Raw genomic sequence first — 19120 nt, forward strand, 5'->3', positions numbered from 1 at the left:
CAAACGTTATAATTTTAAGTTTAAACAGACACAACTCTATCACAAGTGTGGGATAGGTTTTTAATTCCACTACATCTGACCATTATTGACCATAACAAATGTCTTTCTATGCCATGTATATTCCTTTTTTGTAGCTGTTTCAGCATTAAAAAGTCTGCTATACTATCTCATTATTACGAGATACTGACTATAATAATGAGTATCTTTCATACTTTTTAAATGGTGGACCAAATCTGTACCAAATACGACCCTTCAGTTCATAAATAGTCCACCAGAGGTCACTGGTACCTCGTATCTCAATTCACACCAAGACGGCTTGAACAACGGCCATTGAAACAGCTGTGTTGTGGTTTTGTTTATTTGCCACAAAGCTGAACTAATCGGTAACGTTTGCTGTGGATTACAGCAAACATTACCGATTACTGATAATGTTGATCAGTGTATGGATTTACATGCAACACGTGTTAAATATCTAACGTGATCTCAGGATGTACTCTTGTTCATATAACTGTTGTTCTCTTTTTGTTTTAATTTTTTTTAGGCGACATATTTGTTCATCATTGTACACAATTCAGTCATGTTATTCCTCACAAAGGACAATGATGTCGGGGGAGAGAATAGCGTGAGGATTTCAGGAAGGAAACCGAACTACGAAGAGGAAGAATTATTCCCTAAGTCCTTACTGTATACATTCATTCATTGGCCTACTTTGTTTGCTTGGTTCTTGTGAACATCCACATTTTGACCTTAACAATAAGTTAGTTACATATTTATACCTACAGATTAATGTGTTATACACACACACAAACACACGATAGGTATAAGATGCAAATTGATCTGCACTGGAACCATGAGATGATTGGAGGGACTTTCAATACCAGCAATAATAATAATAATAATAAACAAAAGTCCGAATTTTCAAATGTATAGTCACATGCATGTATCTTTATAACTAACACGAGTTCTCGCGATAGTTTGACGTCGATGAGGGGCGTGTCAAATTCCAGGAGAGAGGAGAGGAGTCAGAGAGAGGGGCACAAGGGTGAGTTTGTAAACACTTTATTACGATTTTATTTCTACATAGACATGTCGACTTCACCAAAAGGTGACAAAATAACAACCGGTTTAACAGTTTCCGGTGTTTGTTGTTGCTATAAGGACGCGTCTTTAATATTGTCATAACTGTTGTTTCCAGCTCCAACGCTTTCGCTCGGACCCATTCCTCGCACTGTATTCAAGTGTCAGTCCGCTAGCCAGTTACCCAGCCGTTAGCTTTTTCTGCTGTCTTTAACCAGGTGTGTGTACAATAATGTCTCTGAAATACCCAAATCCTGCTCGGCTATGTGTTAATACTCGTTCCCGTGTGTTTACTGTCACTGCATTTAATGGCGCTGTTATTACAAAGTTTGAATGCGGGTCTGGCCTGTTGGTAACGCTAGCCATGCCAGCTAGCCATTAGTTTTGCGTGGATGCAAAAAAAAAGTTGATTTCAGATTTTTTGGCCAATAAGGTGAAACCAGAGGGTGTAACTGACTTAGTCTGAATCTACACAAGCACTCCGTGCGGTTGAATGACGCGCAAGGAGCCAATTGCTGAAAAGTAAAGGCGGTCTTGTTACGGGAAAAGGCAGGGCTAACTCTCCCCGTATGTAGCCAGAAGGTAATGGAGGCTTAAACTTTTTCTAGACAAATCAACGTTGTTTTACAAATTTGCCTACGTTTACACGGCTCATGTGACCCCCCCTTCGATTGATTGAGTCTTCGACATCTTCAACCGGCTCGGATCTTCAAAAAAGGACTAAATTTGTTTGTCTGTTTTTTGGCGGTAGAGTATTATGTTGATGATAAACTGGGTCTGCAGGCAGAGCCTCCAAAGTCTCAAGTAATCATGATATCCATAGTATTGCAATTTGAGCCTTTTAACGCCCAAGGATCTGTATCCCCATACATGTCAACACCTTCATTAGGAATGTAGGTCATGTTTTTGGCAGAGTTGTACCTCATTCCATCACTGAGAATTGTTAGACCAGGGAAAAATGCTAACTTTGCAGAGTCCCATTTGACATTTCTGTTAAAATAATTTAAGACAGAACAGGACATTGCAGCTTTGAACTCTTATTTTATCCAACGAGCTGACAACACTTAAATCATACGTGCAGTGGTAGATCAGTTGTCATAAGGTCAGACACACACATATGGTTCTGTAAGTGTTAGTCTAGTGGTTAATCTAGTGAGAGTGAAAGTCTGTCATTGGTTTATACGTCAATCCCAACATTGTTTTATGACAGACAATGTTGGAAACTCTCTGTTAATTTAAATTATTGTGCTGAGAAATTCACAGCAATATTTCAGATTTTAATTGTAGATAAGAATCAGTCATTTCCTTCCACCAAATAGCCGTCTGCCTGGGACCCGGATCAGTGTAGCATTTCTGATTTAATTTTAGAAAACTGCATTGAATCCATCCTGTATTGTGCTACATTGTCTGCTGGCTTGGCATGGATTTAGCTTTTAGGACTTGCCAGTTATGCAGACATGGATATAAGGTTTCATTTGTTCCATTTACAAAATCTCATGTTCACTTTGCTTACACAAATACATATTGGCTGCACACACCCTGCAACAGACGAGTCTTCTTGTCTCTAAAGCTAACATTGTTAACAGAGTTTCACATTGTTTCTTTTCTTTCCTTTTTTCCCCTTTCTTTTCTTTAATTTTACCATTCCTTTTATTTCTTATTTTTCCATATCTTTATTTGTTTCTGTTTGTGTTCTGTTTTGTTTGCTTGTTTCTTTTTATTTCCCTTTTTTTTCTTTTTTCCTTTTCCTTTCAGTCTCTCTGTCCCCCTCCCTCTACTGTTTTTTCTTTTTGAGGGGTCTCCCCTGCCCTCTGGCAATTCAAGCCTCAGATTCCACAGTCACGGCTGCAGCACAGGCTATTAATACAGTTTGTTTAGTCAGTTTCCTAGCAGACTGCATCAAACACTGGATGGCTGTGGCTGATTATAGCTGGGACTCGTCCCTCTACACCTGCTGAGTCGGAGAAATCCAAGTTAACAGTGGGACTTTGGCAGCAGCTCAATGAGAGGGTCAGGAATCAGGGCAGTTTGAGTGCTTCCATGTCACCTTGGATGAAAGGTGTTGAAAAATGGTGGATGTGATATCCACGTCTGTAATGAATATCAGAGACGTGCATCAGCCTGTAAGTGAAAGACTGATTTATTGTGTCTCACAGGGCCGAGGTCTCAATAAAGGAAGTTATTTTACAGTGTGCTGTAAAACATAACACTGTTATCTTTAATAATGTTGCTGTGCGCTAGTCAAATACATCTGAGAAAAACTGAAGAAATTAGTTCTAAAAAAGCTCCCAATATTGTTTTGATGATTGACATAAACGGATGATAGTTTTTCAACAATAAGATCTGGGTTGTATGATAAAGTGCCCACAGAATCTGATCCTCCTCTTCACACTGTTACCAGCCGCACCAGTTAATGTCTAGTTTGCCTAAGTGAGATGTAAACTGAATTTGCTCCCCCTCCTCACACCAGATGTGTCTACTTCCCCAAACAATTGACACCCACGGTATAACGAGCTGGATGGAGTATCTTGTTTGCAGACACATTTCTGCCCAAATAGGCTCAGTGGATTGTAAGCACGTTGTGAGGGACCTGGCGCTGATTTGTTGTCTTTCTGCAGAGCATGGTAGGTCTGAAACAAATCAGACTGATCTGCTTCATGTTCCCTTTGAAGTCTGGAGCAAGGGATTGGACTTTTGCTTACAAACACAAATTGCATCTCCCCCATCATAAATACATGTAGTTGAGCGACACAATATTTAGGCCTGTTACAGATCCAGAGTCATGGGAGAGCGTGGTATTCCAGTGCAAGGCTTCAGTAATCATGCTTTGGCTCAGGGGCAGCTGTCCTCTTAGGGGAAAAGGAAGGAGGAAAATGTTCTGACTTCAACGCTGGGAAAAGGTTCAGACATTTATGCTTCGCCAACATAATGAACAATCTGTCGCACTCAATAATGTAAGACTTCATGTTCAACTCATGTAGTCTGTGAAACAAAAGTGCAAAGTGAGTAACAAGGTTGAATATCCACCACCAGGCATTTCCATGTTTTACTTATATTAAATGTTGAAGGAACAGCCAGGAACTCGCATTCAAAGGATTTAATTTAAGTTGGAAAACTATAGCTGCTCATGATGACTACTTTAGTAATCGTGTTGGCTTTTGTTTACTGAAGTGATTCTCCTTGTTTATACAGCATTGCCCGTATTGCATGTCAGTATTACTGTGCTGTAAGCGCTGCTGCTTTGTGAATAAGCAGCCAGACTTCACTTTTTGGCCAGCAGAGAATGCTTAAAAATTAATGTCCCTTGTCTATCGCCGTTGCCACCCCTCCAGTTCCCTTATTTAAATTTAATGACAAAGTTATTTTCCTTAACTCCCTGCTTTGCATTCACATGGAGTGTTTCTCAGCTATACAGGAGGTAATAGGGTCTAGGCTGTGGAGGGGATGTGGGTGGTGGGCTTCAATCTTGAAGAGTCATTCTCCTCTGTGAAAACAGCTGATTGAAGCTGTAGGCCTCGCATAGCTTCAGTTAGAACAGGAGGAAGGACCCAACAGAAACATGCGTGTTTAACTCTTGACATTAGCATGTACTTCGGAAGGGGAGTGGAGGAGGTGGAGGGGGCTTTGGTGCACTGTGTGGAAGGCGTTGAGAATGTTTCCAGTGCCATCAAATGTCCAGTGGTGCTCTCCTTGCGTGTCTCTATTTTTAAAGTAGTACCATGTATTTATGCTTTGTTAATAACAGTCTCATAAAACTCTCAAAAAACATAAAAATAAAAAATGTTCACAAAGTTCTCAAACAAATATTTGTTGCAGTGCATCACATTGTAGACCCCAAAAAATCAGAAGTTAACAGTTAAAAAACACACAAAAAAAACCATTATACACTGGTGGAGTTTATTATTATTGTCATCCAGACAGATTGTGAGTAAATTAAAGACATCAGATTGTGGGGTTTCTTTTATTAGTTGAGTAGTTACTGACTGCTATAGAAGAGAGTGTTGCACATTTGGAATCAGTTAAATGTAATGTAAGGTATTTACTGGTAAACTATATGTAAAAAGAATGCATTCAATGAATGCATTCAATGTTTATTTCAGCTTTAGGAGTTTTGCAGAGGAATTAGCATTAGCTTTGCGTTGCCTATTGACAATCTCGTGTGGACTGCTTACCAATACAAGCACAGTGCTTCAGCAGACCCTGACCAAACAATAACAAGTTGTACTTCTTGAAGTAAGCAAGCTCAATCAAAATCAATACCAAAGCAGGAGAAGTACGACATATTTAGCTTAATTTTCAGAATAGTTACCATACTGTCATCCATGTGGTGTTCCTCACAAACAGTTCACAGTGCCACCCTTTTTGTCATTTTGATTATACATACTATATACATACTAATACTAATAATCAGGACTATTTTAAACACGATAACAAAAATTAGTTGTGAAAGTTGCTAATGTTTTCTGCAAACGTGACACTGGAGTCTGTGGTTGATGCTAAAGTTTAGCATTTGTCATGATATTCTTTCAAACCTGATTTTTGGAAAATGTAACAAGAAGGCTTCAGGAAGTGTAAAGGTGTCTGAGAAGTGAGAGATGGGAGTGGTAATGGGAGAAGGAGGGATTGCCAGTGAAAGAGAACAAGACAGAAGGAGAAGGAGAGGCAGACATCTTTGTGTGAATGGTTGCTGTCGTTTCTTTGTAAACGGCTCCTCATTGGTGGACCAGAAGCCCCCCTGTGCGAAGGAAGTATCACCAGGGAAACTTGGTCCTGTTGCCTCCGTGTCCGTGTTTTTCATTTTGCCAGGGTTATTTTTAAATAGCACTCGGCTTCCTGCTTGGGCTGTAAGGACTACAAGCCACAGCATCCCCTTTTTTGTTGTGTGAAGGATTTTTCCAGTTTGCCATTCAACAAAAGTCACACACATGTTCTCCTTTTCTCCTCACCCACAGTTACACTGCAGGGTCTTTGCAAAAATGGGGGACGACCGACCTTTTGTGTGCAACTCTTCTGGCTGTGGACAGGTAAGACGTCTTCTCCCACATTTCCCTGGTCTACGATGCGTGCATGTCTTTGTGTAATACCCACAGTGGACTGAAACAATTGGAAAATGAAAACAGACTAAGTTAATATTTACATGGGACTTTGAATTAGTTTAGTTGTACTTTTATTGTCAGATGGACTGTGTACTCTGTCACACTAATATCATTTAGGCCAGTTCCCCGTCTGTTGAGACAAAACTGTCTCCTTTAGCAGTGACTCAGTATGAGCTACAGTGAGTAATCAGAGCACAGTTATTGTTTCAACCTGTCACTGTTGACATGCAGTGCCTGCAGACACAGATTTGAGCCATGTTAGTGACTCAGCTGAGTGCCTGTAGTGTGCTCACATGGCAGTAACGTGGTGCATTGTCAGGGCTTGGCCATGATAAGGCAGCAATAATAAAAGACAGGACTCAAGATTATCTAACATGGGAGAGAAGACCATGTCTAATGTTTTTTTTGATGCTGTGCTCAGATCGGTGTGATGTCTTTTGAAGGAGCGCTGATCTCCTCCTTCTCTCCCTACCTCCCCAGAGTTTTTTTTTTCTTTCATTCTGGGATCTGTTGAAAGAGAAGTGTTTATGTGACTAAGAAACATTTGTGATTCATATGTCCATTTCTGTGTTCTGATGAGAGCAGGTCTTTTGCACATGTGGTTTTTTGTTTGTACAACAGCCATGTAAGGGGTTTAAACCATCATGTACTTGCTGAATAAATCATTTTCTGTGTTACTGTATTTACCTCTCAGAATATTATGGAGAACAAAGAATGCCCCCAACACATACACCTAATAGAACAAAAGTCAAACGTGTAAAAAAAAAAAAATCAGGAAAAAGATGAATAAAATGGAAATAGCTAAATAAATTAGTTCCTCAACATGTTGCAAAAGTGATATCTGTGGAAAAGATTTTTCGTTACATGACATCAGGTGCACAGCTACCTCAGTTGGTGGACATGCTGTACCACTCCAGTTAGCATAACATCACTTGACATTTGTGTGTCAGCTGAGGTCAACCATGGTCAGTTTGATCCTGGACTTAATAAGGTTTCAGACTGGTCTCAGGTGGCTTTGGTCATATTTGGTGGAGAAAAAAAAACCTTCTGCACATTGTTTTTGTTTGGATGGTGTGGCATCTGTAGAGAAAACACTCACATGAAAAAGGACTTGTAGCAAGAGGAAGGAAGGTGGCATCATGCAAATGTAATCCAAAGGTCAGCCAAGGTCATGAACCATGTGACAGAAAGTTTATAGATTCCCCTCTTAGCACTTTATTATGACTTTACCTTAACGTCAAAGCAAAACGACACGTAGGTGTGTTTAAAGGTAAAGAGATGTGTGCTGATGGTCCTGGTCGACAGCTGTGGCTCTCCCCACAGGTTTGTTTGAGTGTTAAACTGCTGTATAAACAGCATGATTCATACTGTGGTGTGATAGTGCTAGATGTTGGGTGGTGATTTTCATAACCAAACACAGGCTCACTTTCAGAACACGTTACTTACAAATTCCTTTTCAATATTTGGAGAAAAATAAAATGGTGAACAGCCATCTGAATTGAAAGTGTTTAAACAATGGGTAACTAGTGTTAGATGAAGCATCTGACGATGACTGTGCATGTTCTGATCCCAGTGTTTCACATTGGACATTGGCAAGCTTCAGTTATTATAAAAACTAAACTAAACAAAAGATTAGTTTGTCCAATGCGGACTAGGGTGAAAACAGTGATTGAATATTGCAAGACTTTCCTTGAATGTAAATAAAAAGAGCTCATTATGTGAACATGGAGTCTAGTAGAAACAGTAGAAACATACAGTTAATGTCTGCCAATAGAAGTTAAACCCAAAAATATTTTAATGGTTTTGTCCTGTTTTTTTTTTTAATTGCAGCAACGACTGTTTTTTTGTTTTGTTTAAAAAATACGAAGAAAAGAGACTTCAGGAGTATTTAAAAGGAAACTTTAAGCAGTCAACAGCTAAGCAATTCATGATTGTCATTATCTAAATAACTACATGGAAATTTTCTGCGGTGCAGATTAGCATTATCTTTGCAGAGGGCTCGTGTGTGCAGCTCCCATAATTATTTTAATATACACCTGAACAATGTGTGATGTTGTATCTAAATTTAAACCCACACATTCTCTGAATATCTAAACAGCATTTTCCAGCTGCCCTTTAGACACAACAGTTGTCTACCAGGAAAGTCTGAATCATGGCCACAGTCGAACGAGGATGATTGACTCCTGGCGTTTGCACAGAGTTTTTACTTTTGACAACCACAACAACAATAACAGCGGCAGCGGCTGCCACCCATCTTGGGATCCCTGGAGTTTACTGTGTGGCAAAGGGGTAATCCTAGCTGCCAGTATCTTATACAGGAGATTAGCTGGGGACAGTTCTCTGCAGTAGGCCCAGGTGCTGCGTCCAGACTAAAGAGACAAATGAGACATGTAGTTGTACTGGTGATGCTGCCTGGCAGGGTTAAAAATAAGTCTCATGACACTTGACTGTGTTTCCACTTCACTCTGACGACTGAAGTCACAACTGCAACGCTGTCCCTAAAATAGGCTGCAGAGAATGGAGAATAGACTGGTGCCAGAGCATTATTCCTCACAGGTCTTTAGAGGACCTACAGTATGTTGGTGTGTAACGACACACTGTAGCAACATGTCTTTTATTTGCTAACTCCTTAAAAAATAGTAATATATATTATTTTGTGAAACTCCATGGTGATGAACATGTTTATTGTTACAGCACTAATTTAAACCCCTTTCTTTCTTCTTTTTTTCTACCCTACCATAGTGTTTTTCAACCTTGGGGTTGCAGTCTCATGTAGGGTTGCCTGAAATGTCTAGTAGTTGATTAAAAATACATTACTGATAAAAATATTCTTTTAACTTATTAAATTATGATAGTAAAACACCACATGCAGTCTAAAACAACTGGAACTCTGAAGAGCTTTAAAGGTGAGCTGTTGTTCACCACATATTTTCCCTTGTTCTATGTCACATAGTATATAGTATATAAGACATAACATTTAACTTTTTTAGGTCACCTGCAAATAAAGTCATTACATCAAGTCAAACTTATGATATGTTTTTATCTGAATTCTTCCTTTCCAGAGGTTCACCAATGAGGACCATTTGGCTGTACACAAACACAAGCACGAGATGACCCTGAAGTTCGGACCACCAAGAACGGACTCTGTCATAATTGCAGGTACTGATGTTGCTGCACATTAACCAAATGTTTATTCATAGGCACATTTATGACATGGGTTTCCTCGATTAAAGCGAAGTACATATGCAGTGTGAATATGTCACTTACTGTTATGTCTGTTCATTCCTATTTAACAGACACGACACCTACTCCCACACGTTTCCTTAAAAACTGTGAGGAGGTCGGTCTGTTCAACGAGCTGGCCAGCTCCTTCACACAAGATGAGGAGGAGAAAAGGGCCAAGAACGCTGTAAGAAGGGCTTGTGGGTCTGTGCTGTGTTTGTGTTGTTTATTCTGGCGTTTGCATGGACAGTATTTCTGAACACCAAAGCCGATGAAACTTTCTGGAAAAAACCCATAACATTAAAACAATCTCCCACTTCCTTGTGCTTTACCACTGCTTTCATTGTGGTCAAAATAAATGCTTACAGAATATTCCCTCTTTGTGCTTTCTGTCTGGGTGATTACAAATTAAAGTGACTTTTGCACAAGCGTGTTAAAAACCCACTTCCTTTATTATAAGCTGTAGCCTGTGAGGGTGATGTTTGTTTTTAAATGTACTCCTTGTCTTTCTCAGCTCCCCTCTGCCAATTCTGTGGCTTTGGACATGACTCTGCAGACACCGACAGAAGTGAAGGTTAAGAAGGAGGAACCTGTAGAGGTGGACTCTTCACCACCAGGCAGCCCTGAATCCACCTCTGGGAAGTGGGAAAGTAGCAAAGAGCCTCCGACTAAAGCAAAGGTAAGGAATGGGTGATATGGTCTGATTACACAGAAAGGGAATAATTAACAGTGGTTCTGCTGGGATGTTTTTAGCAGCGGTGGCAGGTAAACTCAGCACCCCACCCTCACTGTTTCCTCACCTCTGCTGTTCCTGCCTGTTTATTTCTGACGACCCTCATTAATGTTAACCATCACAGCTGTGTAACATTCTTCTGTTCATGTAATTCACGTTTCTTTAAAGACATGACATGTTGATTTGCTGCAGTCGGTTTAACTTCACTACGCATCATTTGCATTTAAGGACACTCCTCCCAGGAGTTCAGCTCCCACCCCGACTATTGTGCGTCCAGGTTCCCTCCCATTACACTTGGGCTTTGAAAGCCTTCAGCCGACGATGCCATCACCAACCTCTGTCATCACACAGGCTCCACCCTCCAGTCGTACTCTGGGGTAAGTTAGGTTCTTTTAACATGTGTAATGCTGTTGTAGTGACTGCACCGCGTTATAAACAATGCTCTATAGTGCGCCCAGCACGTGACCTCACATCGTGTTCCGTTTAGTTCAGACAGATCAAATGACAGCTGCCCTGGAGACAAAGGGCAGTGAGGCACTGGAGGTGTAGCCTTGTAGGTAGCTGAAGCGAGTAGTTTGATCACTGAATTGTGGGAGAAAATTTTCTGCTACTTTTCCGGCTGCAAAAGCAATAACAGTATCAGAGTGGTGTAACGGTCATCTGTGTGAAAATGTTCAGTTTGTAAAATAGCTAGTAGCTGCGCTTCGATCGAAGTGCTCACCCATTGCTGTTGTTATCACTGGGAGCAGCAAAGAAAGAGAGAGAACAGAGCAACAGAAAACACTCAATTTCCAGGGTCAGTGTGGTTCAAGCAAGACAATCCAAACCATAGATGTAATCAGTGTGGATCTGCACCACTCTCTGTTTTCCCTCTCACATTCACACACTACTGTAGAGGGTGGTAAACCCATGGTATATCGCATCATCAGGCATCAGGTGTTGTTGTGGTTATTGGGTCACTATATTGTATAAATGTAAAAAATGTTTTAGTGGATGTTTTGATTAAGCTAAATCTGTGCATGTTCTTAATCAAGTGGATATATAAAAATGTATATATATATTTATAGCGCAGCCGGTCGCCTAGTGGTTAGAGGGACTGGTTTGTGATTGGAGGGTTGGTAGTTTCAAAACATGACCAGCAAAACCGAAGGATGAAACCTCCTTGCTTCCTTTATAGCGAGCTGTAAAGTAACAACAGCTAAAATTGTTGCTGCAGATGCTCCTGTGAGTCAGATGTAAATCAATTGGAGTGTTTCCTGTGTAGGTTAACACACATACAACGAACTGTACAAGCCTATTGTGATAGGTTGCCATGACATGGTTACTGTTAGGAGTGGCAGCTCAGCTTGGAGTATTAACTCTCCTGTACATATTGTGAATGTTGACTTGAGGTTATTTTTCCAACTTCCAAGATTTAAGCTTGACATTTTTTTCTAACTGCCTCCTGTTTCCATTGTCCTTGTATTTCTTCCCATCCAGTTCTCCAACCAGCCACTACCCCATGATGATGCTACCCACCGGCCAGGCTTTGCCTCTGCTCCCTAGTCCTGTTCATTCTGTCATTAATGTAAGACTGTCAGTTTTTACCACTTTTCCTATTTGAGTGAACAGCTGAAAGAAGAACTGAAACCCAGAAGATCTGGGTTTCAGTTATAAATATTGATGTATTTATGTTTTGTATTTGGTCTCCAGCTGGCCCGACCCCTGTGCATGGTGCCCAACATTCCTGGTATCCCCGGTCCTCCACTGGGAGGCAGCAGCAGTGGCTCTAACTCCCCCTCCGGCTACAGCATCCACTCAGAGGCCAAGATGGTCAGCATTAGATTTTCTATTTTTATCACTTTTATCTGTTCTTTTTGTTTCTGCCCTGCAGCCATCCACTCTCCTGTTCTTGTTTCTGCCCTGCAGCCATCCACTCTGTTGGCGAAGTTGGCTTGTCATATGACTTATTTTTTCTGCTGTTACTTGCACTTTTAACCCTTAACAGCAACATCACAAATACTCAATACACAACTATTAAATCACAGAGGATGAGAACCATTTTTAATGAACTCCTCTGAGGATTCTGACTCTTTTTATAGACTAGAATTATTTTATTTTCTTTCCTTTTTTTTTCAAAAACCCAGAGATGTCAAGCAGAATGAATGAAATTATAACTATATGCTAAATACATTTATCATCTGGCACTTTTCCAACAGCACAAAATAAACCGTTTGCCAATCTAAACAATAGGCTCATCCAATATTGACATTATCCATCTGTTGTATTGGTGAATTTAGTTCAATGAATGAAAATAGAAATAAACTGATGGTATTACAACACCATTGTCACTGAATATGACCACTGCTTTCTTTGCTTTCTTTTTATGGTTGAAATTGTAAAACAATACAAATGTAAACATTTGTCAAATTAAAGAAAACCATACATCTGTAGGAAGACCACCACAGTTTCAGATTATAAATATAGAGAGTAGTGCTGGTGAAGTCCCCCTGGACTTCTGCTGTTGTTCCATTTCTTTGTCACCAAATCTCACAGTGGACCTGCAGATCCTGCGAGAGTTCCTCGTCCTCAACTCTCAGCAGACTTGTTTCCTTGGCATTACATGTTTTTCTCATGTCTTCTGTACTTTCTGTTGTTAACGCTTCTCCTTCTTCAGCGGCTGAAGGCTGCACTGTCCCACCAGAGTCCATCAGGACACAGTATGGGGGTGATGGCCATGGGCAGCAGCCCCATGGTGCCTCAGAGGGCAGAACAGAGTCAACTGCTTGTCCAACACCCAGATGCTCCATCACCTGCACAACCTCAGGTACAGCCTATCTTACCGTGAAGAATCAGTGAACAGATACATTGCCCTGTTTGAAGTACAGTATGAGGCCAGTAGTTCCAAATTTAATACATCACCTGAAGACGTGCCTCAGCTCTAAAAACACACAGTTTAACATCTGAGTGGATCGATGAGGAGTTTATGTCTCACCAGGTCAATTATTGTTGAGACCTATTTAACCAACATTGTTTGTTAAAATTTGTTTTTAAACATGGAAATAATGACACTCAGTTTTACTGGAAATGGTGTAAAAGCTCTGAGCACTTCCTGTTCAGTTTTGTTTAATCTAAAAAGATTATTTTCTTTTTGGGTGAAAGAAGCTTCTGTTTATGGAAAAAGAATGTCTGTAACCTCACTGTGGTTTGGGTTGAGCTCAGCCCTACACACGACACGTAAAGCTGTTACCCACAGAGCTGTGCCACATATATAACACTTCCTTCCCGTTCATTTATTAAAACCCAGTCTTAAGTAGTATTGGGTATGGTATTGGTACTATTACCATATACTGAATGGGTTTGGCCCCAGTTTCAGAAAATCTAGTTGATAACAAACCAAAAAGAAGTCCAAAGTATATGTAAAACTCTGCTGCTTTGATGTTAAACCCCGAGTCAAACTTCCTTTTTCTTGTTTCATGTCTGCTTCTCTACCCATGGTTTCCATCCCACCCTTGCTCCTGTCAAGGTATCTCCAGCTCAGCCTACAGGTGGGCGTCGGCGGCGGACAACAGACGATGACCCAGACGAGCGCAGACAGCGCTTCCTCGAGAGGAATCGCGCCGCAGCATCACGGTGCAGACAAAAACGCAAATTGTGGGTCTGTTCCCTGGAGAAGAAGGCCGAGGAGCTGAGCAGCCTGAACGTCTCACTGTCGGTGAGTGGGCCCGTAATGGGCGAGCAGAGATACAGCGTGGTCCGCTGACCTGTCTGCATCATCCTTACTGAGTCCTGTACACAACTTAGTCTCACAGGTTAATTTCAGCTGAGGTCAGTTAAGTTCAGAGAAGAACAAGTTACTTCAAGGTTTTCAGTTTTGAAACAGGACTTGTGATTTAGGAGATTCTTTTAATTCTATCGTAAATGAATTGGGTTTTAATCAGCTGACCCTCCTCGCTCTCAGAATGAAGTGTCTCTCTTGCGGAACGAAGTTGCTCATTTGAAGCAGCTGCTACTGGCCCATAAGGACTGTCCTGTTACGAACCTGCAGAAGAAGACTGCCTACTTAGGTGAGTTCTGAGTCGAGCTACAGTATGTCCGTTTATTCTTTCTATGCAGCCCAGTAGCAGTGATCCACAGCTGAGTACTGGTCTCCATACCATGGGTTAAGGAACCCTGTTTTGCATAACTTTTTTAGCAAACACTATGTTGTAAATTATAATGAAACTTTATTATAGTTTATTATAGTTTATTTCTGCTGTCAAACAATGTTCTTACTGTTTTTCAAATGTTTACTGTGTTTGTGCATAGGTGCAAGGTGTTTATATTTGCAGTATAATTTCGATGTTATGGTAAGACCTACAAAACATTTGTTATACGCCAAGAAAAACTTCTGAAAGGTGTTGAATTTGTTGGAACCTTATTATGCATTGAATCCATTCATTTTTTTAATGAAAGAAAACACCCATAATATAAAATTTGAGGCAGTTGTTGACTTTGGGTTAAACTAATTCAAAAGTATTTTTGTAGCTTATGGCATTTTTATTTAGGGCTATAACACATTAACTAATGACTTTCATCTTTATGATTTTATTCAGTTGTAACACACAAGTTAAATTTGTTACATTTACCATCTGTTTTTACTGTGCGGCTGCAGAGGAGAGCATGAAAGACACCTCAGAGCCCACAGGTTCCCCTGCGCCCGTCATCCAGCACAGCTCCCTGGCACCCAGCCCCTCCATGGGGCAAAATGGCCTGAGGCCAAGGGCAGCAGCTGAGGCCATGGCTATGTCCGTGCTGGCAGGAATGGGCCAGTCGCAGAGGGCCGAGAGCGGATCTTCTCATATTATCATGGCTGCACAGTCTCATTCAACTGCCAGATGATGAGCGATGTCATCATGGCCAAGACTTGGCTCATTACCGAGAGTCAGAATAAGAGCGGCGGACACCCCCTACCCTTCCCAACATCCACCATCTAGACGTCCAAATATCTCATCTTTCGCTCGCTTCTTATCCTGTGCTCTCTGTGACCCTACTGTGGAGCCATCACGCTGTGGCCTGGAGCTCAGCAACAGCAGCCTTCTGGGAACGGACTGAGACTTTTGAGAGAGCTTCCTCATCACTTTGCCACAGACTTCAGGGGCTGGACTCCAACCCCCAACCTCCCTACCTAAAGTTGCCCTCTATGCCTCTGTGCTCTTCTGTTCTCACTTTCCAGTCCAAAGACATTCTGCTGGACTGTAGGACTGCACCATGCTCAGTGTACTGATGTTCGAATGAAAAAAAAAAAAAGAACTACCAACAGTGACACATCCCCACTTTGAAACTCTCAAGTGTTGAGCATTCATGATCAAAATTGAAACCAAAAAAAAAAGAAAACACCCCCAGAGCGTTAACACCGTTTTTAACAGGAATCGTGTCTTGTGCCTCTTTAAATGTTTGAGTCATGCACACACCCACACGTACCATCACAGCATCTCTGTACATTATCCTCTTCAAAGATACAGAAGGCATTAGGGCTGTCACTTTTTCCAAAATTTATCATCATCTTGTGACAAGTTTTTCTGAGTTATTCTGAGATCCGCTGTCACATGACTCCACATCAAAAAAAAAAAAAAACCCAAAAAAACCAAACCACCAGACGGACTAGGTAGGGTCATCTCCACAGCTGAATCTTCCACTTTGTTAGTTCTGAGTTTTTCCATGCTTTGTTTTTTTTTTTTGCCAATTCCATTATGCTGAAATAAAAGCAAGTCAGGCTCCTGTGTATGAACACAAATGTAAGTCGTCAGCAAGAATCACTGCAGTGGAAATGAACCTGAGTCTGTTCATTACCGCTGTGATGCTTTTCAGAGTACGTTGGTGTTGTATCTGTCAGACCAAAGACAAAGTATGGCCCCGTCTGCTACCAAAAACAAAATAAACTGTCAGCGCTGTCTTCTTCTGCTTAGGTTAAAGGATGAGCTGCGTCTGAAGCTCTCTGTGTCAGAGCATGCAGTCGCTTCTAAAGGGACAACCTGAGGCACAAGATTCAGGTTTTAATCCTTACATTCAGACTTTTACCACCTCAGCCTAAGATATTTTTTGATCCTAAAATGTGACACCCCTAAGTCTTCAGTAATCATAAAGGTACAGTACGCAGGAATTCAACACATCTAAACATGTACAAGTCTTTGGTCTGCTGACTCCCCCACATTATCTCCAAAAAAATTAAAATTGCATTCTTATCTTAGAGATATCTAACTTACAGTAATCACTCTCCACCATGAGCCTGTCCTAACATTACCCTCCACCTCAGTCTCTGCAGCTGACATTTGAAAAATTGTTTTACTGCCAATAATACGTTTTTTTACTTTCGATTACTAAAGCTTAAAACTGGAATAAATGGAAACGAGAAATTATGTGATGAGGGCAGCATCCCTGCAGATGAACGTACCCACCTGGTGAGATTACGTTTGTAATCATCTTTATAGATTTACGTTCATCTTGAATTCCTGCATACTGTGACACAGAATATTTACTTCTGGTAATCCTTCTGTAAGCAGTTCTACCTAAAGGTGATATTAACCTAAAATCTTACCTCAGTTACGCCCCGCCCACCCTCCCCTTATAATAAACTGTATGAACAGTGTGTGTGAGATTGGCTATGTATGTGTGTGCAAAATGTATGTACATCAGAACACAACAGTTTGTCTACTCTTGATCTAATACACAAACACTTAGATTGTTATCATGTGACTTGGTAGTAGGGTGTGATGTTGTTGATGCAGTACGTGCAGCTATAATTTAACCTAATTGGCACATCCTTTCAGATCAGTCCACATAACTAAAATGTATTGTTTCCCAAGAAAGATTAGTATTTGAAATATTTTTTTACTCTCCCTCCCTCTGTTTGTCTTCTAAAGATAGTTTAATGGTTTAAAAGTGAATGGACGTTTCATCGTAATGACTGTTTCCTCTGTGTGGGACTTGGACATATTGTAACTGTTACTTTCACACGTCTCAGGGTAGTTGCACATACTCGCTGAAAGTGTGACAAAAACCCCATCCATGTCTGTGCTCTCTACCAAACCTAGTCTAAGCCATAACCAATCAGACCGTCTGAATCTCCAGAGGTCGCCCAGTACTGGTTTCTAACACAGGCTGTGCATGGCTGGACTGTTATTTAGGGGTTCAGAGGCCACATAGACACTATCTTTACAGTATCTGACTGGTTGTTATTTGCACTTAAACACACCTTCACGCAGCAACAATTGTGTTTTGGTCATTTCTGCCTTAAGATCACATCAGTGCCTCTTATATCTCAGTTTAAGATTTACTAGTGTGAAAGTGGAGCTTTTGCAAAAGTGTATTTGTTCATTTGAGTCGATGTGAAGCAATCAGTGAAAAACAAAGATCTATTAGTTTGTTTATATTCCTATCATGTTTTAAAGTTTGGTTGTATTTTTTAAAAAACAAAAAGTCTTTTTTTAAAAATAATTGTACTTGTCACAGAAGAGCTTCTTCACTGGTAAAGGTCCGATAGAGAGAGGTTCTGAATGGTTTTACTTTTCCTCAAACCCCACCATCTTTTCCAGATAAACATATATTTTTCATAAGCAAAATATACACACGGTTTTCTGTCCTTGTTTGTTTTTATTACCTGTATAGTTTTGTCTGATGTGATCATATATTTGTGAGATGTGATATTTCAAAGACAAGATATCTATCCATTACCAGGAGAGCATGTCTTTATGCACTAAGATACTACGAGTTTATTTGTATTTCTGTTCATTTACTTTACTTTCTTGGTTCTGTTGTTTTAATCACATCTTCTCTTTTTCTCTTGTTCTTTACTTTAACAAAATGAATGGGAATTTCCAGCAGCTCAAACGCTTCTCTCCTTTGACTGAACCTCTACTCTGACAGTTGAAAATACGAGCCTGGCATTTTGTCGTAGTTTGAAGCCGTCACTATATTTGGCTGGCAGTTCCTTCTAGACGAATGTTCATATGAAATGAAAATTCATACTATATTTAGCTCTCATGTGTTCTTGTCATTCATGTCATTTTCTTCTGTTGTGTGCTATTTCCAGCACAGCCCATTTTTTCATAAAGCTTTTTTTTAATTGTACTGTCCAATATAGAAACAACTCCCTTAAAACAGAATTTGTTTTATTGCAGATTGAATTTCATTATGCTTTTTTCTCTTAAAAAACATTTCTGCCCCCATTATTATATCGTTCAAAAATGTGGCCTTGTCTAACTTATTATACCAAATTGGTTGTGAAAACAATTTTTAAAATAACAGTTTTTGGAACATTAATAACATTCAGAATTATTTTTAAAAAGGCAATTAAAAGATGAAAATGTAACATTTGTATGTTGCATGCATTGTTTTAATGGTTTGTCACACTCCTGTTGTTAAACTTGTACATATCTGTACCATACAAATACATTTACTTTTCCATGCATGTCCAAGTGGAATACTATGAACACTTACATACAGTGCTGCAGTTTTAATTAAAAAAAACTACATTTTAATGAACAGTGGGCCTTATTTTGTGTTGTCTTTTATTGTTAGTGCATATTAACAAAAAAAAATCATTTTATTAAAAAATCTGTACCTAATAAAAGCACAATGTGTGACTTTGGTTTGTTGTGGCTTTGTTTAGCTTCATTCAGTTACTGATTATTGGACTTGAAAAGTAAATCTGTACCTCTCTGTGTGCAGTAAATGGAATTGAAAGTCACAGAAATTGACTATTGGAGAAGAGAGCTGACATTATTAACATTATTATGAGTGAGAAAAAAAAAGAAAGAAAAAAGTTCAATTTCATCATACATATATTTATACACTATTTGAGGAGCCACAAATACATCTTTAAAGTATTTGATATGGTTCTTTAATGTCTAAATCAAGTGTTGGAACCATGCTTTGGTGGAGGGGAGGGGAGTGGGGGAGTGGGGGTGGTCATAATCACCCTGTTTGTTACATCACAAGGCAATAAAATGGAGACAGCTGGTTATGAGATGCA

The 19120-nt window shown here is 40.0% G+C and overlaps 1 protein-coding gene across 4 annotated transcripts; it reads left to right on the forward strand.

Annotated features, from left to right (window-relative positions):
- The first annotated feature begins 991 nt into the window (after positions 1-991).
- On the forward strand, positions 992-18632 carry atf7a (activating transcription factor 7a). Of its 4 annotated transcripts, none has more exons than XM_008318199.3 (12): positions 992-1042; positions 6030-6101; positions 9236-9332; positions 9470-9582; positions 9910-10074; positions 10357-10505; positions 11608-11695; positions 11821-11940; positions 12785-12934; positions 13634-13822; positions 14069-14174; positions 14762-18632. In XM_008318199.3, exons 2-12 carry the CDS (start codon positions 6054-6056, stop codon positions 14986-14988), a joined length of 1452 nt encoding a protein of 483 aa, XP_008316421.1. In that variant the 5' UTR covers positions 992-1042; positions 6030-6053; the 3' UTR covers positions 14989-18632. The 4 variants fall into 4 exon arrangements, with proteins under 4 accessions (XP_008316421.1, XP_024915496.1, XP_016891707.1 ...); XM_025059728.1 differs by lacking the exon at positions 992-1042 and adding an exon at positions 1053-1295; XM_017036218.2 differs by lacking the exon at positions 992-1042 and adding an exon at positions 14416-14456 and having other exon boundaries at positions 2789-6101; positions 14762-14913.
- Positions 18633-19120: the final 488 nt, after the last annotated feature.

Source organism: Cynoglossus semilaevis, chromosome 10 (genome assembly GCF_000523025.1).
Source record: "Cynoglossus semilaevis isolate Cse_v1.0 chromosome 10, Cse_v1.0, whole genome shotgun sequence".
Taxonomy (NCBI): Eukaryota; Metazoa; Chordata; class Actinopteri; order Pleuronectiformes; family Cynoglossidae; genus Cynoglossus; species Cynoglossus semilaevis.